We start from the raw sequence: 25,407 nt of genomic DNA on the forward strand, positions 1-25,407 counted from the left end.
TATTTTTTTGCGGAACAGAAGTACAGGACGAAATCCCACGGAAGCACTCCGTAGGGTTCCGTACCACCGGATTTGAGGACTCATTCAAGTGAATGGGTCCGCAGCCGTGATGCAGAATGCCCACTGAACGGGGCGCACACGTTCGTGTGCAAGATGCCTAAAGGAGATAGATGAGGCGGCAAATCATAATGAGGTTGTTATTATGGGGGACCAGTTGTTATTATCTATACCAGATATAGACTGGGAAACTGAAACTTGTATATTTCATAAAAGGAAACAGGTTCTTGGCAAACGCTAAATATAATTACCTTTCCGAACTGATACAGGATCTGACGAGAGTGACGGCCATACTGGACTTAATATTAACCAATAGACCTGACAGAACAACAGACGTGCAGATCGGGAAGGCATCTGGGCAATAACAACCATAATATAATAAACTCCCAGTTGTCTTTCAAAAGGTTGTATTTTCAGGGATGCAATAAATTGTTCAGAGCACTGATGCAATTCAGGCTATGTAAACACTCCAAGGCGAGAACAGACAATGGGCCCCTATTGCAAGAGGGGGGAGTATCGTTATTTAAAATGTAACTTTTAATAAGGTCAAAAAATGTCAGATTAATAAAACTCACTACATAAATAAGACATACATACACATAGGGACCAAAGGAATGGTACCCGGCTGGTAAAGACAAAATACTGTTCCGTCCGGGGAGACGTGAACAGTCTTACCAGACCCTTTTCAGGGATGCACAAATACGCTGAACATCTGAAAAGCTAAATTTTACCAGCTTAGGGTACTTTCACATTTGCGTTTTTCTTTTCCGGCATAGAGTTCCGTCCTAGGGGCTCTATACTGGAAAACAACTGATTTATCCCCATGCATTCTAAATGGAGAGCATTCCGTTCAGGATGCATCAGGATGTCTTCAGTTCAGACTTTTTGACTGATCAGGTAAAAGATAAAACCGAAGCATGCCACGGTTTTATCTGTGGCCAAAAAAACTGAAGACTTGCCTGAATGCCGGATCCAGCTTTTTTTTTTTCATAGGAATGCATTAGTGCCAGATCCAGCATTAAAAATACTGGAATGCTAGATCCGCCCACATGCGCAGACCGAAAAAAATGTGAAGAATATAAATACCGGATCAGTTTTTTCCCGGATGACACCAGAAAGACGGATCCGGCATTTCAATGCATTTTTCAGACTGAACAGGATCTTACAAATGCCATCAGTTGGCATACGTTTCGCCGGATCCGCTTGCTGGATCACTCTGCTGCAAGTGTGAGAGTAGCCTTAGAGAGTCCATCACTAACTGGGACAATGTCTTAAAAAATAAAAATACAGCCACTAAATGGGATAATTTTAAAAGCATCCTAAATTCTTATTGTGAGAGAAACATACCTTATGGGAACAAAAGGGTCACAAACAAAAAAAAATAATTTAAATACAATTTGGATAAATAGAAATGTAAAGACTGCAATAAATTACAAAAAAAGCAATTAAATTACAAAAAAACGGAAAATAGCGAGGCAGCACTAAAAAAACTACAAGGAGAAAAATAGAATATGTGAAAGACAGTCAAGCTTGTGAAAGAGAGGCTCATTGCCAAAGAGAGTAACACTAACTCTAAAATGTTCTTCAGTTATAAAAATGTTAAAGAGGACCTTTCATGGGTCTGGGCACCGCTCCGTTCGCCCGCTGTGCCCCCCATTCACTTTTCCCACCTGGTATGCTAATGAATAGCATTAGTACAGGGAGGAGGAGACTTCACTGTTTCTCAATGGGAGTCTCCTTCTCCCTGGCCGTAGCGCTGTCCAATCGCATCGGAGAGCGTTACAGCCTGGGAGAAAAAAAAAAAAACTCACCTTCTCCCTTGCTGTGATGCTCTCCACTGCGATTGGACCGCTCTACAGCCAGGGAGAAGGCGATGCCCATTGAGAAACAGGGCAGTCTCCTTCTCCCTGTACCGTTGCTATTCATTAGCATACCAGGCGGGAAAAGTCAAGAGCGCAGCAGGCGAGCGGAGCGGCGCCCAGACAAACTAGTAAGCGATATTACATCCCTGCACTATGTCCTACATAACCTGCTAGTTATTTCATAATGTCTGCTCTGGACCCATGAAAGGTCCTCTAAGTAGTATAACAGTAAGTAGTAAAAAAAAGTAATCGGAAGAGTTGTAGAGAGGAGAAAGAGAATTTACTAAATACTTTTTTCCTGACTGTATTCATTGAGGAAAATCAAATGTCAGATGAAACGCAGAGTGTCAAAGTAAACTCCTCATTAAATGTGGCCTGTCTGACCCAGGAAGAAGTACAGTGACGTTTTAAGAAGCTTAAAATAGACAAATCACCGGATCCAGATGGCATCCTAAGAGAATTATGGAATGTAATAGACAAACGCTTATTTCTGATATATAAGGACTCTATAATGACAGAGTCTGTTCCACAGGATTGGTGATTAGCAAATGTGGTGGCAATAATCAAAAATAGGTAAAAAACAAAACAAAAAAAAAAAAAACAGGGCTGAAAAACTATAGGCCGGTAAGACTAACATCTGTCGAGGGTAAACTGTTTGACGGTTTTGTAAGAGATGCTATCCTGGAGTACCTCAATGAAAATAAAAGAGTATAATGCTGTTTCAGCACGTGTTTACAAGGGATCGGTCCTGTCAAACTAATTTAATAAGTTTATATGTGGATGTAAGTTCCAGACTGGATCTGGGTAGGTCAATGGATGTCATAGGTCTTGACTTCTCCAAAGCACACTGTGACACATTAAAGATTGGTACATAAAATGAGAATGCTTGGACTGGGGGGAAAATGTCTGTATGTGGGTAATTAACTGGCTATGAAAATAGAGGGTGGTTATTAACGGTACACACTCAGATTGGGTCACTGTCACTAGTGGAGTATCTCAGGGGTCAGTATTTTGCCCTATTCTTTTCAATATATTTAGAGGAGTTGCACGGTAAAATATCAATTTCTGCAGATGATACTAAATTGTATAAAGTGATTAACACCAAAGAGGAAAGTATACTGCTACAGATGGATCTGGATAGATTAGAGGCTTGGGCAGAGAAGTGGCAGATAAGGTTTAACACTGACAAATGTAAGATTATGCACATGGGAAGGAATAATACAAGTCACCAGTACATACTAAATGGAAAAAAACTAGGTAACACTGACATGAAAAAGGACCGAGGAATTTTAGTGAACAGCAAACTAAGCTGTAGAAACCAGTGTCAGGCAGCTGTTGCCAAGGTGTCACGGTAGGTAGGTAAGCAGGGAAATAACCAAACACAGGAAAACAAACAGAACAAACGACTAGGCCCAAAAGCTAGGGAGAAAAGGGTCACCTCCTAGCGATCCCTAAAAGCTTTCCCTAAACTGCTGTGCCCATGTGCATACCCTTAGGGTGGATATGCACATGCCCTCGTGCCTAAATCTGAACACCCTGGGCAAACCCTAAGCAGCAGGGAAAAAGGGAAGAGGCAACCTGCTTCTTCAAACCAGGAAGAAGCAAGCATCTCCCTAGAGGCCAAGACAAAAACACACAAAGGGAAATGAAGGAGAGGACTTATCTTGAGCAGAGATGGCGCAGACGATCCACCCCAAATCAAGAGCTCCCAGGAAAGAACTATAACCCACACAGGCTACTGGGGGGAAGGAGGGATAAATAGCTTCACTAACAATGAAACCCAGTACACCTAAAGGAAGGTGGATCCAGCTCAAACCCAAATCAAAAATAACCAAGAAGTCAGACATGTGCAGCCAGTCTGAGAGATCTCCGCACATTCACAGGGCAAGGCGTGACACAAGGCCAATAAGATAATGGGTTGCACCAAAAGGTGTATAGATGCCAGTGATGAGAACATAGTCCTGCCACTTTACAAATAACTATTCAGACCACACATGGATTACTGTGTACAGTTCTGGGCTCCTGTGAACAAGGCAGACATAGCAGAGCTGGAGAGGGTTCAGAGGAGGGCTACTAAAGTAATAACTGGAATGGGTGGACTACAGTACCCTAAAAGATTATCAAAATAAGGGTTATTTACTTTAGAAAAAAGACGACTAAGGGGTGATCTAATAACTATGTATAAATATATCAGGGGTCAGTACAGAGATCTCTCCCATCATCTATTTATCCCCAGGACTGTGACTGTGACGAGGGGACATCCTCTGTGTCTGGAGGAAAGAAGGTTTCTACACAAACATAGAAAATAATTCTTTACGGTAAGAGCAGTGAGACTATGGAACTCTCTGCCTGAGGAGGTGGTGATGGTGAGTACAATAAAGGAATTCAAGAGGGGCCTGAGCATAATAATATTACAGGTTATAGTTATTCGATTTCTGGAGAAGGGTCTTTGATCCAGGGAGTTATCCTGATTGGAGTCAGGCAGGAATTTTTCCCCTAAAATGAGGGTTTTTTCCCTTCCTCTGGATCAACTTGCATAATAACAGACTGAACTGGATGGACTTTAGTATGAAGCACAACAAAATTCCAGCACTCACGATTTTGGTAGCTAAAATCTTCGTCTTTTATTCAGGCAGTAGACAGTTTAGACAGGACATCCACCCACAAGTGTAGCAACTTTGACGCGTTTCGAACAATAGTTCTTAGTCGTAACAATGAGCTGTGTTATCTCTGGTAGTTTTATGTTGGTTTGTAGATTAATTACTCACTGCCCCTCACCTGCAGGGCGGGGGAGCAGAGGAGGCAAAGCACACTTTAACCTCTTATTTTCCAGATGTAGCAGTGCTCATGTGTTTTACAATATGCATTGATAATTTATGCATCCACATATAGTCATCAGTTAGTCAATTAAATCAAACGTGAAATATAACATCAATAAAAACAGTATACATAATAAAATTAAGGTAGAGTATCAAATGTCATGATAGCAGTAGAACACCACACCAGCTATATACAAACGCATCCATGCATGGATCCATATGTGACAGTGTTCCACTGCTATATCTGACATAGGTTCTTTCCCTCTCCCCGCTCCCGCTAGTACTCTCAATTGCAGTGTAAAAGGTAATATGATGCAAAAAGAGACCATTGGTCAATAGAAATACAAGAGCTCTTTTTTCATATTCAGGCCATTAGGATGCCTGGTATTCAATTTGAAAATCCAGAAGGCTTCTCTCAATCTCACTAGACGTTTAAAATCTCCTCCTCTGCTAGGTAGTCTCACTTGTTCTATTGCAAAAGCTTTAAAATTGCGCACTTGGCTTTCATGTTTGCAAATAAAGTGTCTGGCCGCATTGGATATGTTCACACTGTGCGGATTTTTTATGTAGTTAAGGTGCTCCAAAATTCGAATTTTGAGCTTTCTGGTGGTGCAGCCCACATACATCATGTCACAGGCTACACATTTTATAATGTATATCACCCCTATTGAATTACAATTAATATATGATTTGATTGGGTAGGTATGGGAATTATTGGCATCATGGAAGGTTTTTGTATTCACTGCATATGTGCAGGTGCGGCAGCGTAAGCTTCCGCATTTAGTAAAACCTTTATAAATTAGCCATGGATCCCGTTTCTGTTTAACCCTTTGTGTATACATAGATGGAGACAAATCGTTTCCTATAGTTCTTGCCCGTCTTGACACAATTCTGCAACCTTGTTTTAGCATACAGTGCAATACTTCGTCATCATAGAGGATTGGTAAATATCTCTTAATAATTTGTTGTATTTTTTCGAATTGTTTGCTGTATGTCAAAACAAGTGTAGGTAGATTTTCATTGTCATTTTTATCTGATCCTACAACTCCAGGTTTCTGTTTAAAATTATTTTTCTCACGGATTGGGAAGAGTAATTCTTTCCTATTTTTACTTTTTGTTATAGCTAGACCTCTGGATATCATCCATTTGGGGTATGCTCTCTGTTTTAATCTATCTGCAATAATTTGGGCTTCTATTTCAAAAGCCGCTGCAGTACTGCAGTTTCTGTAGGCACGTGTGAACTCTCCCACAGGGATTGATTTTATTGTGTGAGTAGGGTGGTGGCTATTTGCCCGTAACAGAGTATTCCCTGTTATTTCTTTGCGATAGGTTTTAGTTTGAATGATCTGGCCAGGTTTTCCCAGAAGTGTAAGGTCAAGGAAATTGATACTTTGTGGATGCTCCATATATGTGAATTTTAAATTATATGCATTATTTGCAAGGTATCGCATGAAGTGCTGTATGGCAGGCACATCGCCACTCCATATGAGGAGCATATCATCTATGTACCTGCCATACCACACCACATGTTCCCTGAAGGGATTTTTCACATTATAAACATATGCTTCCTCCCAATAAGACATTGTCAAATTAGCCAGGGAGGGCGAGTACTTCGCACCTATTGATACGCCAGAGGTCTGTACATAGTATATAGAGTTAAACGAGAAGTAATTGTGAGACATGGGGAATTGGGTGACAGATAGGATGTAATCTATAAGATCCTCAGAAAAATTACTATATTTGTGCAGGTGAAATTCCAGTGCTAGCATTGCCACATGATGTGGTATCGATGGGTAAAGCGACACCACATCAATAGACAGCCATCTATAATTTTCGTCCCAGGTCATATCATAAAAAGATTGTAGAATTGAAGTAGTGTCTTTAATGTACCCTGGAATTCTTTTAACCAAGGGCTGCAAATTGCAGTCTAGCCACTCCCCTAGCCTTTCTGTTAGGGATCCAATTCCACTGACTATGGGACGTAGAGGAGGGGGGAAATAGGCCCTTGTGGATTTTCGGAAGGGCATGCATTATGGGTGTAACTGTAAATTCGACATTTAAATAGCTGAATTGCTTTTGACTAATATGATTACACTCCAAGCCCCTTCTTAGGATGTCAAGAAATTCTACCCTGTATTTAAGCTGGGGATCTGTATCCAACCTTTGATACACTGCAGAGTCTGAGAGCAATTTATTCATTTGTTCACAGTACATGTCACAATCCAGGACATGGATGGACAAATGTATTTTTTCAGCCTTACAAACTATGTAAATATGACAGAGATATATATTTTTTTGCCTTCCTGAATAAAATCTGCAGGATAACACGCTGAACCAGAAGGATGGATGCCTTTTTTCAGCCTTATAAATTACTTCACTTGTTACTTATAATTTAGTAACACAGTAACAGTTGGAACATATTGTCAAATTTATATATGCATAACAGTATCAAGGATGCAGGTAGTACTGTCTCTTTCCTCCCCTTTCCTTGTCAATTGCAAGCCCTAGCAGGCAGTGCCCTCTTCTCCTTTTAAGTTAGTTATTGCATACCTATTGTACCGGTTTTTGTTTTATATCATGTATGTATGTACTTGTTATGGTTTTGGCTTTGACCGCTATGTATGAATGGTCTGCTCCACCTGCCAGCAGCTACCCGGTGAAAGTAAGATAGTTTCCATTTCACCCACAGTAGGTTATCTAATTAAGGTTCCTGATAGTTTGATAGCGCTTATCAGAGAGGCTATTCCCTGTGGTGATGGGGTGTTGCAGAACAAGTTCGGCAGGTATTGGTAGCTAGTGTCAAGTCTGGCAGTAGGTGCCTGGTTTGCTGGACAGGGAAGATGTGTCCCATCAGTTTCTCCACAAGAAAGAAGCCAAGGTCCAGAGTCATATCACCTGCACTGAATCCTTCAGTACTGGAATACACTGGTGAGAAGAGAGGGGAGTTCGTGAGGAAGCCCAGTGACCTTACTGTCCATCTATGACCGTTACATCCCTGAACTTCTCCCAGCGTGTTGTTTGCAGGAACCTTGATGTATATAATAATAGTCAACTCATGTTCTTGTCAGTAACAGTATTAGTGATTCGTATCTAGTGCTTACTAAAGTTTTTTTGTAAGCTCCATGTTTTCATACCGAATTTACTAATATATTATATATATATATATATATATATATATATATATATATATATATATATATATATATATATATATATATATCCCAGTTATCACCTTAAGGATTCCTTTATCTTCAAGCACCATCTGGAGTCCATTCTTGAAAACTCTAGGTCCCAGGAGAAGAATGTCGAAAAGGTAAATATAGCTTTTGGTTGCCATCTGTCGCAAAAAAAAAAGCAAAGTTTAAAAAGGCAATAACGATGTCTTAATAAGTATAGTGTTTGCCTGAAAAAAATAACACAGCAATCCCATAAAAGTCAAATTAAACAAACTTAAAAAGGACCTTTCACCACTCCTAACATGCATGTTTTAATAACTTCATACATTCCCTATGTGATAATGATTTTGGAACATCTATTCTTATGGCTCTATGTTGTGCCATTCCAGTGTTTTATATCTTCTAGAAGTTATGACTGAATTACTAGTAGTCTGCAATAAGGGTGCAGTGGGGTGGTAAACAGTTGGGGGTGTGTCCCTGCACATACTCACTCTATCCAATCAGTCCTGCCATTTTCAGACTGTGCAGGTACACCCCCAACTTGTTTCCTAACATAGTAACATAGTACATAAGGCCGAAAAAATACATTTGTCCATCCAGTTCGGCCTGTCATCCTGCAAGTTGATCCAGAGGAAGGCAAAAAAAAAAACTGTGAGGTAGAAGCCAATTTTCCTCACTTTAGGGGAATAAAAAATACCTTCCCGACTCCAATCAGGCAATCAGAATATCTCCCTGGATCAACGACCCCTCTCTAGTAGCTATATCCTGTAATATTATTACACTCCAGAAATACATCCAGGCCCCTCTTGAATTCCTTTATTGTACTCACCATCACCACCTCCTCAGGCAGAGAGTTCCATAGTCTCACTGCTCTTACCGTAAAGAATCCTTTTCTATGTTTGTGTACAAACCTTCTTTCCTCCAGACGCAGAGGATGTCCCCTCGTCACAGTCACAGTCCCCTCTGTACCCTTACTGCAGACTGCTAGTAACTCATTCATAACTTCTAGCAGAAATAACTCATGAATGGTACAACATAGAGCCATAAGAATAGATGCTCCAGAATTGTTATTACATGGTGAATGCATGAAGCTATTAAAACAGGCATGTCAGGACTGGTGAAAGGTAATCTTTAAAGTCAATCCTGACAATAGCTATATAAATGGACCCTGTAACCATTCTTGACATCTCTGTCTTAGCAACTACTCGCATTCTCCTTCTAATTACAATTTTGTAGTCCCCATTCCTATGATTGCTGTGCTATTCCTTTACTATTCCTTCTACAAGTTATGAATGAATTGCCAGCAGTTTGCAATAAAGTTTCACAAGGGTCACCAGTTGGCAGTCAGTCCTTGCACAGTCTGACTCTATTTAGTCGGTGAAACCAGTGTCAGACTGTGCAGGGACTCACTCCCAACTGGTAGCACCCATATGGACTTTCCCTGCAAAGAGCTAGCAATTCATTCATAACTTCTAGCAGGAATAATAAAGCAATGGTAAAACATAGAGCCATAAGAATAGATGCTCCAGAATTGTTATTACATGGGGAATGAAAATAGTTACTAAAACAGACATGTCAGGGGAGGGGGCATGTCCTCTTTAAAGGGAACCTATCATCACATTGCCCATATGCAACTAATGATGATGCTATTTGTCCCGCTGCAGCAAAGTTTATTGCATTGCTTTTTAAAACTCTCAACCTCAGCATTTTGATGCAAGTTCACTCAAAAACATACCTTTCTATATTTAAATGTGGCTCATGCAGTCATCGGGGTGTCTTTTTTATTATTATTTTTTTTATATATATATGTTTTATTGTTTTCAATAAAATGTTACATACAAGAATATGCATTGTGTTTCTTTCTTTGTTTCCAATCTAATCTTGCATGATCCTTAAAGTCCCATTAAAATAGGAACACAAGGAAAAGGGAAAAAACGTTACAATATAATGAACTTGACCAAATTAAATAATAACAAAGGGAAAAAAGAAGAGGTAAATAAAAAGGTGACAAGTAGTATGCTCGACATTACATCACAAAGGTAATGAGACTTTGTTGAATTGAGAGTGAAGCTAGTTATGCCACTTAGCCTTAAACTTGACTAATTTATTGGAGACTGAGGCGTTAATCATCTCATAGAGACAATTGTCGTTAACAAAGTTCACAATATCCATTAACGGATGGCGGGGGGGGGGGAGTGGACAATTTTCGTTCTGGTTGCTATGATGATATTAATTATGACTGTTCGGAAAGAATCTGGAAAGGAATCCAAATTAATAGAAAGTAGGCTTTGCGCCATTGATAGGAAAATGTGAGATTTGCATATTTGGGTTAGAATTATGTTAACCGAGTTCCAAACGGGTTTGATTTCCCTGCAGTCCCACCATATGTGCTCCATATCCGCTTCTGCTGATGAATACTTCTGTTCAGTTTTTACAAAAGAAAAAGGAGAAGGACCTCCACTAGAAAGAATGACTAATAAATCGTTTGATGCATGTATCTTTACAGAGGAAGATGTTCTAAGTTTGCTGTCTAAGGTGAAGACAAATAAGTCACAGGGGCCTGATGAGATACACCCAAAATTAATAAAAGAGCTTAGTGGTGAGCTGGCAAAACCGTTAACAGATTTATTTAACCAATCATTAGTAACAGGAGTCGTCCCGGAAGATTGGAAATTGGCTAATGTCGTGCCCATTCACAAGAAAGGTAGTAGGGAGGAATCGAGCAACTATAGACCAGTGAGTCTGACATCAATAGTAGGCAAATTAATGGAAACCCTATTAAAGGATAGGATTGTGGAACATCTAAAATCCCATGGATTGCAAGATGAAAAACAACATGGGTTTACTTCAGGGAGATCATGTCAAACAAATCTTATAGATTTTTTTGACTGGGTGAATAAAATAATAGACGGTGGAGGTGCAGTAGACATCGCATATCTAGATTTTAGTAAGGCTTTTGACACTGTCCCACATAGAAGACTTATCAATAAACTGCAGTCATTGAGCATGGACTCCCATATTGTTGAGTGGATTAGGCAGTGGCTGAGTGACAGACAACAGAGGGTGGTAGTCAATGGAGAACATTCAAAACAAGGTCATGTTACCAGTGGGGTTCCACAGGGATCTGTACTGGGACCGATTTTGTTTAATATCTTCATAAGTGATATTGCAAAAGGCCTCGCTGGTAAGGTTTGTCTTTTTGCTGATGACACAAAGATAGGTAACAGGGTTGATGTTCCTGGAGGGAAACGCCAAATGGAAAAGGATTTAGGAAAACTAGAAGAATGGTCAGAACTCTGGCAACTGAAATTTAATGTGGATAAGTGCAAGATAATGCACCTGGGGCGTAAAAACCCAAGGGCAGAATATAGAATATTTGACACAGTCCTGACCTCAGTATCTGAGGAAAGGGATTTAGGAGTAATTATTTCAGAAGACTTAAAGGTGGGAAGACAATGTAATAGAGCAGCACGAAATGCCAGCAGAATGCTTGGATGTATAGGGAGAGGTATAAGCAGTAGAAAGAGTGAAGTGCTTATGCCGCTGTACAGAACACTGGTGAGACCTCACTTGGAGTATTGTGCGCAGTACTGGAGGCCATATCTCCAGAAGGATATAGATACTCTAGAGAGAGTTCAGAGAAGAGCTACTAAACTAGTACATGGATTGCAGGATAAAACTTACCAGGAAAGGTTAAAGGACCTTAATATGTATAGCTTGGAAGAAAGAAGAGACAGAGGGGATATGATAGAAACTTTTAAATACATAAAGGGAATCAAGTCGGTAAAGGAAGAGAGCATATTTAAAAGAAGAAAAACTACCACAAGAGGACACAGTTTTAAATTAGAGGGGCAAAGGTTTAAAAGTAATATAAGGAAGTATTACTTTACTGAGAGAGTAGTGGATGCATGGAATAGCCTTCCTGCAGAAGTGGTAGCTGCAAATACAGTGAAGGGGTTTAAGCATGCATGGGATAGGCATAAGGCCATCCTTCATATAAGATAGGGCCGGGGGCTATCCATAGTATTCAGTATATTGGGCAGACTAGATGGGCCAAATGGTTCTTATCTGCCGACACATTCTATGTTTCTATGTTTCTAACGTCTCCAACAGACATGGGAAGATGAAGGGTACATTTTAGATCATATATGAGGAGTATAATGCCATCTGTAGAGAATTTTCCAGATGGTTAATGCATTTGAAGGAGGCACACATGATGGAGAACGCAGATTCCCATTGCTCAGAGGATACACTAAATTTTTATGCCGTTTCCCATTTTCGAAGTAATAGAGACACTAGCGAGTCCAATCTCTGTCATGAAATAATAACTGAGAGACAAGGCTTTAAGATTAACTAACGGGTTTCGTAACAACTTCATAGTTCGGGAGATAACAACAGTCGCGGGAAAACTCAACCCAGACAAGAAATATCTCATTTGTAAATATTTAAAAAATTCCCTTTCAGGGATGTTGAATCTCAGGCATAAACCCGTAAATTAGTTCAAGGTATCGATTCCCAGGTCAATCCAATTACGAATATACAAGTCTGAGATGCATTTTCCCATGACCGCTAAAGGGATCTCGGAAAGGGGGACGTTGATAAAGCTCAATTTAGTTGACAGTAAGGTCTATATTTCAAGTGCAGTTTAGATTGTAGGGGGAACCTCAAGGGCCTTAGGTGTTCTTCTGTAAGGACCTGAAGTAGGAAAATACCTGGGGTCTGTCACACCCATTAGGTAGTACTCAATAGAGATCCAGTGTTTGTTGGGATTGTTTAACCAAAGAAATCTCAATAGTTCAAAAATACAAGCTCTATAGTATCTAATAATGGATGAGCAACCCAAGCCCCCCTTTGAAATACGCAAATAGAGTATTTCTGCTTGGACTCTTGGTCTTTTATCCTGCCATTTGTAATTAAGGAGTATTCTTTGGATTGCCTTTAAATCTGTTATAGGGAAGTAAGGTCTGAATCTTTCAGGCCAAGATTAAGGACTTGGCATTTGGCTCAGTTAAGACTGTAATAGGAAACTGATATGAATGACTTTGAATTGCATCACAATGGGTAGGGACACTGTCTGATTGGTAAGTGCCAATAAAATATTATCGGCAAATAGTCCAATCTTGTGATTTGTATAGTCAATTCTTATACCCATAACCTGTGAATGAGCCCTCATACATCCACTAAAGGTTCAATTATTAGCGCAAAAATAATAGGGGCACTCCTGTCTTGTTCCGTTATTAATTGGGAACTGGTTGGATATCATTCCATTAATAAAGGCTTTAGCTGAGGGTTTTGAGTAGAGTGCACATGTAGCTTTGGCAAATTATCCCAGTATTCCAAACTTGGATAATACTGCCTCCAAGTACCCCCAATGCACTAGATCAAATGCCTTCTCCGCATCCAGAGATAGGAGGAGAGTAGGGATCCGACTTGCCCCTGCCACATAAATAAGATCCATCATGCATCTAGTACCATCTAGCGTTTGTCTGGATTTAACAAAATCCACTTGATCATGGTGGACTAGACAAGGAATCAGGGGAGACCGTCTTTTGGCCAATAGTTTAGAGTACATTTTTAGATCAGTGTTCAGAAGAGAGATGGGTCGGAAATTCCCTGGTTGGTTAGGAGATTTTTTCTGGTTTAGGAAGGGCTACTATAGTGGCTTGGAGCATTTGAAGTGGTATATTCCCGGTGGACATTATGTGGGGGAAGGTGGATAAAAGATAGGGAGAGAATATTTTTTCAAAGGTTTTGAAATATTCATTGGTTATTCCATCTGGACCTGGAGATTTGTTGTTTTTGGTTGACTTGATAATTTCTGCAATTTCAATTGGTTTATTAATTTGCGCAAGTTGATCAGTAGACAGTGAGATATCAGATAGGAATTTATTAATGAGGTCTGGGGTCAGTTCGGGCGCTGAGTTGTTATCTTTGAGATTATATAAGTCAGAGTAATAATCGACTAACGTGTTGGATATACCTTGGGGATTAATAATCTTTTCTTTGCGAGAATTGTAAATAAACGGTAGTTTTTTTCTGTTGTGGGCGGCTTTAATTTTATTGGCCTATATTGTACTCGCTCTATTTCCTTGTGAGTAATATTTAGCTTTGGATTTCCTCAAGTTGTGTTCAAAGTTACTTTGATAAAGCTGGTATAGCTCGAAGCATAAATCTTTAAGTTGGTTTAGTATAATTTGGGAAGGGTTTATTTTGTGCGTAGCTTCTAGGTTAGCTATGGATGTACATAGTTGTTCCGTACGAATGCGTTTCTGTTTTTTTAAGAAGGCTGAAATGCAAATAAGATGGCCTCTTACATAAGCCTTATGTGTGCATCAAGTAGTGGTGGGTTGTACATCAGGGGTGCCGTTGTACATTAAGTATTCTTTAAAGGCTATACAAATCAATAACCCCATATCTTACCGTAATGCAGCACATAATAAAATTGCACTTGTTTGTTTACTGGTATCAACTTTGCTTCACATGCTCTCAGAAATGCTCTTCTATGAGTGCGGTCATCTCCTGTGAGGCTCTGTGGGCGTTCCTGTTGATTTCACATGCACCAGCACATCTCTGCTGCCCTGCCCCCACATCCTGTTACACAGCACAGCTAGCAGCCACTTACATATAGGCTGCTGAAACTTGCAAGTAACTTGGTAGTAAGATTTCATTGCAATCCACAACATGGTGAGTCTTCCAGTACGCTACAACCTGTAATCAGCAGATCCATTTCTCACTTTCCATTCTGTAGAAAGTCCATGATTTGCAGACGCAATAGATTTTTCTGCTGATAACATTAGTGCAGCGATCTACAGTCAGAACCATGGTATTATGAGAAGGATATAGATCTCATTACAGACGCTCTCACTACCTGCACTCTCTTCTGAACACAGTATTGTCTGCAGTCTCTTCTAAATACAGTATTTGTGTGCAGTCTGCACAGTGAGCGGTCACTTTTCCCACACAGATTAGTATAGTGTGACAACACACAATGCTATGCCAAATAATAATCAGAGCCCTGACAACGTCCAATGATGAACTCCCTTCCCTAAAGTGGGAAGGAGGGACAGTGAAGGAAGGACAATTTCTTCATTGATATGGAAGTCAGAGACTACATTCGGGAGAAGACGGAATGGACCGGAGAACCGCCTTATCTTTGTGAACAACCAAGAAGGGTTCTCTGCAAAGAGCGCCCGCACCTCGGACACCAGTCTGATGGATGCGATAGCCACAAGAAAAAACTACCTTCCAGGACAGGAATTGGAGTAAGATTTCCAGCAGGGGCTCAAAGGGAGAAGTCTATAGCGCTGAGAGGACTATATTCAGATCCCAAGGAGGTAGAGGAGAACGGTACGGAGGAACCGCATGCGCCACTACCTGAAGGAAGGCTTTCATGGCACCAGGGGAGCCAGAGAACGCTGGAAGCTGTGTCCCCTAGGATAGAAGCGTCAACACCTGACCCATCAAGGAACTAAGGGCTAAACCAAGGTCAAACCCTGATTGTAGAAAGGATAGTACCGTGGGGAGAGAAAAAACTGAGTGAGAGGATGTCCCGGCTTTCACAGAAGCCCAGGAAGGACCTCCAGGTCCTACAATAGATCCTGGACGATGCAGGCTTACTGGCCTGACTCATAGTGCGGATGACGTCCGCCAAAAAACCTTCTCCAGAATGGCGGTTTCAATAGCCACGTCGTTAAACGAAAAGACCTGAAATGCTGATGTAAGACCGGACACTGAGAAAGAAGGTGGTCTCTGAGTGGCAGTGACCAAGGGATGTCTCCAGAAGGAGAACAAGGTCAGCGTACCACGTGTGACGGGGCCAATCCGGAGCGATTAGGATTGTCGGAACGCCCTCCATCCTGATCTTCCATAGAACCCTGGGTGGGAGGGGGAGGGGAGAAAACACATAAGGAGGGAACTCCTGTGAAGGAGATATCAGGGCGTCCACGCCGCATGCTTCAGGATCTCTTGCCCGGGAGAGAAAGGTGGGAAACTTTCGTGTAGATACCATTAGCACACCCGGGACCAACAAAAGGAATCCCTGTAGAGGGATGTGGTGGGCGCCGCAGCCCATCAGACGGGACTGGAGCGGCACAAAATGAATACCCCGTGCAAATGCAGAGAGAGAAAGGTAGTAACATAGGAGCTACCAAGGCTTGCAGGGTGGCTATGAACCATGAGCCAGAGGTGAAAAAAGACAGGAGAAGAACAGGCTAGGTCTAAAGCCCATTCTCCATCTGAGACCGGTGCTATACAGAAGTAGCCAAGGATTAAGTGGCTGTGCAAAAAAACTCTGCCTGATGAGGAAGCCAGGTAAGGGGAGTTACACTGCATTGCTAGCCCCATACCCCAGCAGAGGAGGGGGCCACCCGCAGAGGCCACCGAATTCAGTGCTAGAAAAGTCCACCACCTGAAGAATGAGCTGCAAAAGAACCGAAGTATGTAGTGGTAACGCAAATACCACTCCCACAGTAGTAGCCAGCGCTTTCCAGTCAGCGCAAAAATGAGGGGGAGGCCTAAGACTATCCGTAGAAGTCACGTACCATACTGCCCCAGTTAAGTAGAGCTAACTTAAAAACTGTACCTGGAAGGGCGCTGAACAGGAGCAACTGCCAAAGCTAGCGCCAGGGTAGGGCCCCTAACTGAGGGCGATGTCCCACTGCAGCGACTATGAACTCAAGCATTAGCAAAAAAGCTGCACCTGTGGAGAGTGCCAGCATAACCACTTTCCAGAGAAGGAGGAGTGGTGGATAGAGAATACAGAGTCAGTGAAACACTCGACTCGCTGGAACGTACTCACCAAATATGTGCAATGGTGTACACACTACGCATTGATGGGGACAATATCATGACCGACAAGAATGGTGGAGGCCCATGGAGATGGGGGGTTTCTGGGACACATAAGTGATGCTAGGCAACTCCCTGAAAAGACAGGAGGATGAGCATGTCCAAAAACGGCGCCAAAAGAAAGAAGGAATAGCCACCGTATCCACTGGCGGCACCCGTATACCACTAGAGTAAGAGTACCGACTGTTGCCACGCCCCCTTGTGAAAGTGACGGCACCTAGAGCTGTGTCGTAGTTGAATTGCAGCATCCCAAGATGTTTAGTTATTCCACGCTAGTGGATCACTTGTGGAAAGGGGTTAATGCAACAGGAAGCACGGTGAAGTGCAACACTCCGCCTATGGAAAGGGATAGCGCGACAGTCGGGACCGTATGCAATGGTAGTGCAATTACTCTACCTATGGAAGGTGGAATGCATACGGCAAGTACTTAAGCCAGTGGTAGGGAAAATACTCCACCTATGAAGGGGGGTTAATGCCCAAGGCGGGAACTAGTGCATATGGCGAGTCCTGTACCCCGTGGGAGTGCAATTATTGCACCTAAGTAAGGGGGTAATACCTACAGCACACAATGTAACCAGAGATAATGTCATCGCTCCACCTATGGAAGGGGCTAATGCATACGGCAGGTACTGAACCCAGTGGAGATGCAATTTCGCCACCTACAGAAGGGGGAATGTATACGCCAGTCACTAAAACCAGTGTTCTGGTACTTAGTCCACCTATGGCAGGGGACAATGTATAAGGCAAGTATTGTATCCCAAAGTAGTGCAATTACTCCGCCCATGGAAGGGGGCAATGCATACGACAAGTACTGCTGGCCACCGTAGACGCAATCCTGGGAGATTGCTTCGGATTCATGCCAGGGTCTGAATCAGTGATTCCCCCCCCCATCCCCCCTTAGACTGACCCTCTCCGGGGAGGGAGGGTGTGTCTGAGCATGACCCAGGGAGGAAGGGTGGGGGTGCGGAGATATTAGAGGAGAAAGATGTCCTGCTGTGGTCCGCTTGCGCATAGATCTACCCCTCAGAATCTCACCCCTGGCAGTTGCGGACTGCGCAGGTGGGGACTTATCAACCAAACTACCCAGGGGGTGGAGTGGGAAGTTCCAGAGGTCCTCCACTGGATTGCGCAGGTGGAGAATTATCAACTACCCGGGAGGGTGGATTGGGAATGTCAGAGGTCCTTATTGAATTGCACAGGTGGAGAATTATCAACCAAACGACCCAGAAGGGTGGATTGGGAATGTCAGAGGTCCTCTATTGAATTGCGCAGGCGGAGAATTATCAACCAAACGACCCGGGAGGGTGGATTGGGAATGTCAGAGGTCCTCTATTGAATTGCGCTGGTAAAGAACTATCAACCAAACGACCCAGAACGGTGGATTGGGAATGTCAGAGGTCCTCTATTGAATTGCGCAGGTGGAAAATTATCGACCAAACGACCCAGGAGAGTGGATTGGGAATGTCAGAGATCCTCGATGATTGCGCAGGTGGAGGATTGTCAGAGGGCATATTGGGAATCCTTCAAGGTTCCCTGTATTGCGCAGGTGCATGCAGAAGTATCAACCAAGTGGAAGTGTAGGGCGGATTGGGACTCTGAGAGGTCCTCCTGTGACCGGGACAGGTACAGGCCCAGTCTGGTACCGCACGGTTATGAAGGGTTACTTCTTGAATAGTAAGTAACTGCACTGTTTATCTAACCCCTTGATGACCCGGCGCCGGCCTAAAAGAAATGGCTGGCCAGGAAGGGATAAAAGTGCCTAAGACCAGGGACGGTGCTCAGCTGGCTTCTGGGGAGGGGAACAGCTAGGCGGGAAGAATTCGCGTCAGCCCGCCGCCCCCCTCCCCCCCACACCACAGGATGACGTTGCGGCCTAGTCTGCCGCAAAAACCGGGGCCTAAGTTTAACACACGGCCGACCGGGAACACTGCCAGACGGCCGGGGGAAGAGGGGGCCTGGAGCGGAGCAGATCTTCCGCGCGCATCGCCCCCACCGGCCGGGGGTGCCCGCCCCCGGGAGGAAACAGACACTACCGCTGGATCCGGGTCGGGCAGAAGTAGCCACCCCCGCAGCCAGAGTGCCCCATGCTGTAAAAAAGCTCTGCGCGCACGAGGCGTCCGCGATATGGTCTTGTCCGCCATTAACCCTTTCAGAGCGGCGCGCTTGGCGCCCGCTCCCGAAAGGGGCGGAATATGGAGCTGGATAGCGGTGAGCGGGAGCCGCTGCGCTCCTCTCTCTCCCGCTGAGTTAGTAGTGATTCTCCCTAGAGGCCATATTAACCCCCTATGAGCCGTAGCAGTCGGCCTAGAGGGGGAGTGAGAGGGACTGTTTTAGGGGTCTTGGCTACGATAAATAAGGGCCCCTGGCAGCCTTGTGCCTTGCCAAGAGGGAGGGAGGGGGAAGAGGTTAATACTTACCTAGTCCCGTGTACTCACCTCATCTTCTGTCCTGCCGCTATCTTCACCCTTCCTCTTCTCCAGCAGAGTCACCCCTTCAGCTACTGGCACCGTAGTGGCAGGACGCTGGAAGAAGGACTTGGATGGGTGACCCTTCTGCTGGCGGGATGCAGGGGAGCAAGGCTGCTCTGGTCCACCTTGTCTTCTTGTGGGGGAGGAGGCAGCATGGCGGACCAACGCTGGCGTGCTCCCCCGGGAGAACAGGGAGGCTAGGCGACCACTGAAAATAAGGAAAAAATAAAAAAATAAAATAAAAAATCTTCAGCAGCTTCTTCCCCCTGTATTTCTAAGGCATGCTGGAAAGGGAGCAGTGTCGGGCTGTTTCTCATGTGCCACATGGTGTGAGGAGCGTGCACCATCTTGGATTCCTCCGGCAGCACCGCTGAATGCCTCGATCTTGCTTGGCGCTTCCTCCTTGTGCGTCCTATGCTTTCAGATGGTGAGAAGGGGGTCTAAATAGTGTCCCACGGCCTTGGGTTGGTGCTAGGGTCACTGACTTTGCTGTAGGCAGCTTTTTTAAAATTGCAGGCTCTGGAGCTAGCGCGTCTTGCGTCTGCTCAGCTCCTCATCCGGCCACGCCCCCCCTCCCCGCTCTAGAGCTAGCGCGTCTTGCGTCTGCTCAGCTCCTCATTCGGCCATGCCCCCCCCCCCCCGTGTCTTCTTACACTGTCCGAGTCAACAGCGCAAGTTCACACATCTCAATATGATTGAGATCACACTGCATGCTCCACTTACTGTTGATGTCATGAGAGGAGAAGGGAAAGAGGATTTACACTGCATACATAGGATTTCAGACTTACTGGCATGGAGATGTCAATCATAGTGAGATGGGTGGGCTTGTGGCAGTGACTCCGTGACTCACACAGTGTAAGAAGATACGTAGACAAATGTTTCTGACACATGGAGGACCAGAGAAGTGGCACATCTTACGCCAGTCTTGCTAAATCTCCCCTATAGAAAGGTACATTTTCTAAAAAGACTTACTTTAAAATGCTGAGGCTGAGAATTTTAAATGAGACAGGAATAATTTTGGTGATGTGACTTACAGCATTGTATCATATCCCTTTAAAATCCAACAGGATGGCTCTAAGCCGTGTTCACCACAAGGTGTGAAGCATTTATCATTGCATATGGTGGTGATGGGCCATCTTTATCTGGGAGTTTTCCCCCTGTGCTTGATGCCTAAAGGCCCCTAAAGGCTAATTTTGCAGGCAATTGTCGTCAGTCAAGGAGAGTACCACATTTACATGCAGCAATCTCCTCCATAGTATGGGGAGGAGTGATCACTAATGGCATCGCTCATCCCCATACTGACTCTTTGTTTGCTGGGAGCAGATGTTATTTAGCATAGTCCATCCTCCTATGAATGCTCTTTAGCGATTATCTGGAGGATTCTCGGCCCGTGTAAAGGGCCATTTACTTTTGACTGTGCCTTTGAGGTTACCCTGGACCTTTGTGATCTTTGGTCACCCTCTCCTGTTCCCTGCTTGTCTCACAATCTGGAATCAGACTGCAGGACTTTGGAGGAGATCTGCATATATACAATAATTGTGATTTCACATGTGACACAGATTAAAGGCTACTTTGCACGGGCCGACACAATGGGCAATTATCGGGAAAAAACTGTAAATTCTCAATTATTGGATGCTCATTGAAGGAGGTGGAAGCTGCAGATACATACATACAGCAAGCACCTGATGAACGAGCATTTTCATGCTTTAGACAAAGGAATAGGCCTGTCTGATAATTGCTCCGATCCCTGGCTTGAGAAAAGTGGCTTTTATTTGTTTTCCAAGCCAAAATGTTTTATTCTGGACTTATAACAAAGTAAATATTGCTGTGATTACCCATATACAGTGGCATACCTCCAATGGAGGCAGACCATGCAGCTACTATGAGGCCCCTGGGGGAAGAGCACCTGTAGTGCAGAAAAGGTCCATCCCCCAATTACAATTTTATAGCTACCTGTGAAAGGAGAATATAAGAAAGTAAAGAAGGAGCTTTGGTGATGTCATCATCACCATACGACCAGTGCAGGAAGCTAAGTTATAGCAGATCAGAGAAGTCTGAGGGATCTTTAGTAATGTCATCATCATGTATTCAGTGAAGGTAACTGGTGAAAGATCTGTGGGATGTCGACATGAGGGGGCCAGGGCTTCTGTACTGTGCCTGAAGGAGAGGTTATTGGTCTCCTGGGATAGTTCATAATATCCTATGAAAACTGGGAGTTCTAGTTCTCCTTATTATATCTCTCTCCATGTAATTTCAACTGATGCCTTACAAAAACAGTCTGGTAATACTGAGAGTTGTAGTTATCTCCTCTTATACGCCTCTACCTGTAATGTATACTGATGCCCATAATAACAGTCTGGACATACTGGGGTTGTAGTTCTCTCTGTTAAAAACTCTCACCCAGTAATGTTGGATGATGCCCTATAACAGTGATGGCTAACCTCCTGTACTCCAGCTGTGCAGAAACTACGACTCCCAGCATGCTCCATTCATTTCTATGGAGTTCTGAGAACAGCCAAGCAAGTGTACATCTTGGGAGTCATAGTTTTGTCACAGCTGGAGTGCCGGAGGTTAGTCATCACGGCCCTATAAAACAGTCTGGACTTGCTGGGAGTTGTAGTTCTCTCCTCTTATACCCCTCCATGTGTTGCCCCCTAATTTACAATAATACCAATCTGGTGATGGAGACTTGCAGTTCTATTGTCACTATTATGATGTTCTGCAGCATCTGAGGTGTGAACTAGGCTTTGTACACATCTGCGCTAGTGACGTTCAGCATTTATGACCAGATCTGCGATGGCCGACCCAACACAGATGTGATCAAAGCCTTGCGTGTCCTGTAGCATCAGATTATCATGTTTTGCAGCTGCTGAGCTCTGTATTATGAGGTTGTGCAGCAGCTGAGGTGTGTATTGTGAGGTTCAGAAGCTGCTGAGGTGTGTATTAGGAGATACTGAAGTGTGTATTAGGAGATACTGAAGCTGCTGAGGTGTGTATTAGGAGATACTGAAGCTGCTGAGGTGTGTATTAGGAAGCACTGAAGCTTCTGAGGTGTGTATTAGGAAGCACTGAAGCTGCTGAGGTGTGTATTAGGAAGCACTGAAGCTGCTGAGGTGTGTATTAGGAAGCACTGAAGCTGCTGAGGTTTAATATAAGAACTGTGAAAGAGTCCCACCACACAAAAACAAAAGTTTTAGATTTTAGAAAAACAGACTTTTCAAAAATGAAATTAGTCATAAATGAGTCCTTATCAGACTGGAACGGATTACATGGAGTCCAGGAGAAATGGGACTACTTAAAAGGTGCATTATTGAAGGCAACAGAAAATTGCATTAGACTTGTCAGTAAAAGCAAAAAAAGGAGGAGACCAATGTGTGCAGAAGTGGCCCAAATCATTAAAAATAAAAAGCTAGCATTTTGTAATTATAAAAAAACCCAGAGCAATGAAGATAAGGAAATCTACAAGATTAGGCAGAGAGAGGCCAAGCAAGTTATAAGAACTTCTAAAGCGCAGGCAGAAGAAAAACTAGCTCAGTCTATGAAAAAAGGGGATAAGACATTCTTCAGATATATAAATGAAAAAAGGAAATTAAAACAAGTAATAACTAAATTAAAAACAAAGGACGGAAGGTATGTAGAAGAGAATAAAGGGCTAGCCGACTGCCTTAATGAATACTTCTGTTCAGTTTTTACAAAAGAAAAAGGAGAAGGACCTCCACTAGAAAGAATGACTATTAAATCGTTTGATGCATGTATCTTTACAGAGGAAGATGTTCTAAGTTTGCTGTCTAAGGTGAAGACAGATAAGTCACAGGGGCCTGATGAGATACACCCAAAATTATTAAAAGAGCTTAGTGGTGAGCTGGCAAAACCGTTAACAGATTTATTTAACCAATCATTAGTAACAGGAGTCGTCCCGGAAGATTGGAAATTGGCAAATGTCGTGCCCATTCACAAGAAAGGTAGTAGGGAGGAATCGAGCAACTATAGACCAGTGAGTCTGACATCAATAGTAGGCAAATTAATGGAAACCCTATTAAAGGATAGGATTGTGGAACATCTAAAATCCCATGGATTGCAAGATGAAAAACAACATGGGTTTACTTCAGGGAGATCATGTCAAACAAATCTTATAGATTTTTTTGACTGGGTGAATAAAATAATAGACGGTGGAGGTGCAGTAGACATCGCATATCTAGATTTTAGTAAGGCTTTTGACACTGTCCCACATAGAAGACTCATCAATAAACTGCAGTCATTGAGCATGGACTCCCATATTGTTGAGTGGATTAGGCAGTGGCTGAGTGACAGACAACAGAGGGTTGTAGTCAATGGAGAACATTCAAAACAAGGTCATGTTACCAGTGGGGTTCCACAGGGATCTGTACTGGGACCGATTTTGTTTAATATCTTCATAAGTGATATTGCAAAAGGCCTCGCTGGTAAGGTTTGTCTTTTTGCTGATGACACAAAGATATATATGTAACAGGGTTGATGTTCCTGGAGGGAAAAGCCAAATGGAAAAGGATTTAGGAAAACTAGAAGAATGGTCAGAACTCTGGAAACTGAAATTTAATGTGGATAAGTGTGAGATAATGCACCTGGGGCGTAAAAACCCAAGGGCAGAATATAGAATATTTGACACAGTCCTGACCTCAGTATCTGAGGAAAGGGATTTAGGAGTAATTATTTCAGAAGACTTAAAGGTGGGAAGACAATGTAATAGAGCAGCACGAAATGCCAGCAGAATGCTTGGATGTATAGGGAGAGGTATAAGCAGTAGAAAGAGTGAAGTGCTTATGCCGCTGTACAGAACACTGGTGAGACCTCACTTGGAGTATTGTGCGCAGTACTGGAGGCCATATCTCCAGAAGGATATAGATACTCTAGAGAGAGTTCAGAGAAGAGCTACTAAACTAGTACATGGATTGCAGGATAAAACTTACCAGGAAAGGTTAAAGGACCTTAATATGTATAGCTTGGAAGAAAGAAGAGACAGAGGGGATATGATAGAAACTTTTAAATACATAAAGGGAATCAAGTCGGTAAAGGAAGAGAGCATATTTAAAAGAAGAAAAACTACCACAAGAGGACACAGTTTTAAATTAGAGGGGCAAAGGTTTAAAAGTAATATAAGGAAGTATTACTTTACTGAGAGAGTAGTGGATGCATGGAATAGCCTTCCTGCAGAAGTGGTAGCTGCAAATACAGTGAAGGGGTTTAAGCATGCATGGGATAGGCATAAGGCCATCCTTCATATAAGATAAGGGCCGGGGGCTATCCATAGTATTCAGTATATTGGGCAGACTAGATGGGCCAAATGGTTCTTATCTGCCGACACATTCTATGTTTCTATGTTTCTATGCTGAGGTGTGTATTAGGAGGTACTGAAGCTGCTGAGGTGTGTATTAGGAGGTACTGAAGCTGCTGAGGTGTGTATTAGGATATACTGAAGCTGCTGAGGTGTGTATTAGGATATACTGAAGCTGCTGAGGTGTGTATTAGGAGGTACTGAAGCTGCTGAGGTGTGTATTAGGAGGTACTGAAGCTGCTGAGGTGTGTATTAGGAGGTACTGAAGCTGCTGAGGTGTGTATTAGGATATACTGAAGCTGCTGAGGTGTGTATTAGGAGGTACTGAAGCTGCTGAGGTGTGTATTAGGAGGTACTGAAGCTGCTGACGTGTGTATTAGGAGGTACTGAAGCTGCTGAGGTGTGTATTATGAGGTACTGAAGCTGCTGAGGTGTGTATTAGGAGGTACTGAAGCTGCTGAGGTGTGTATTAGGAGGTACTGAAGCTGCTGAGGTGTGCATTAGGAGGTACTGAAGCTGCTGAGGTGTGTATTATGAGGCTCTGCAGCAGTCGGATAAACATCAGCTGTGACCATATTAAATAAATTACTCTGTGTCTGCACTTTGTAAAATGTTTTTAATTTATTAGCAAGTAAGGTAGTTTTTAATTATTTTTATAAAGGGGGCACCATTTGCCTAGTCTGCCTGGGTACCAAAATACCTTGTCCCTGCTTTGTTCTGTGACCTGACTGACCAGCAACGTCACAAGTCCAGACTCCAGTCCAGCACTGTGAAGATCTATTCCAGGCCCTGACTAACCCCATGGTCCATCATGAAACCCCTTTTTTCCCCAATATGCCTACAGGAAAGAAAACTGAGGCCAAACCACCT

General features: G+C 43.1%; 1 protein-coding gene across 1 annotated transcript in view; it reads right to left on the reverse strand.

Moving 5' to 3' along the window:
• LOC120981463 (piRNA biogenesis protein EXD1-like) overlaps positions 1-25,407 on the reverse strand; it is a 144,417-nt gene that overhangs the window by 33,979 nt on the left and 85,031 nt on the right. Inside the window, exon 8 of the mRNA XM_040411002.1 lies at positions 7,971-8,075. Coding sequence (XP_040266936.1) covers positions 7,971-8,075 — 105 coding nt within the window. The remainder of the gene's footprint in view (positions 1-7,970; positions 8,076-25,407) is intronic.

The sequence above is a fragment of the Bufo bufo genome, chromosome 11 (genome assembly GCF_905171765.1).
Source record: "Bufo bufo chromosome 11, aBufBuf1.1, whole genome shotgun sequence".
Taxonomy (NCBI): domain Eukaryota; kingdom Metazoa; phylum Chordata; class Amphibia; order Anura; family Bufonidae; genus Bufo; species Bufo bufo.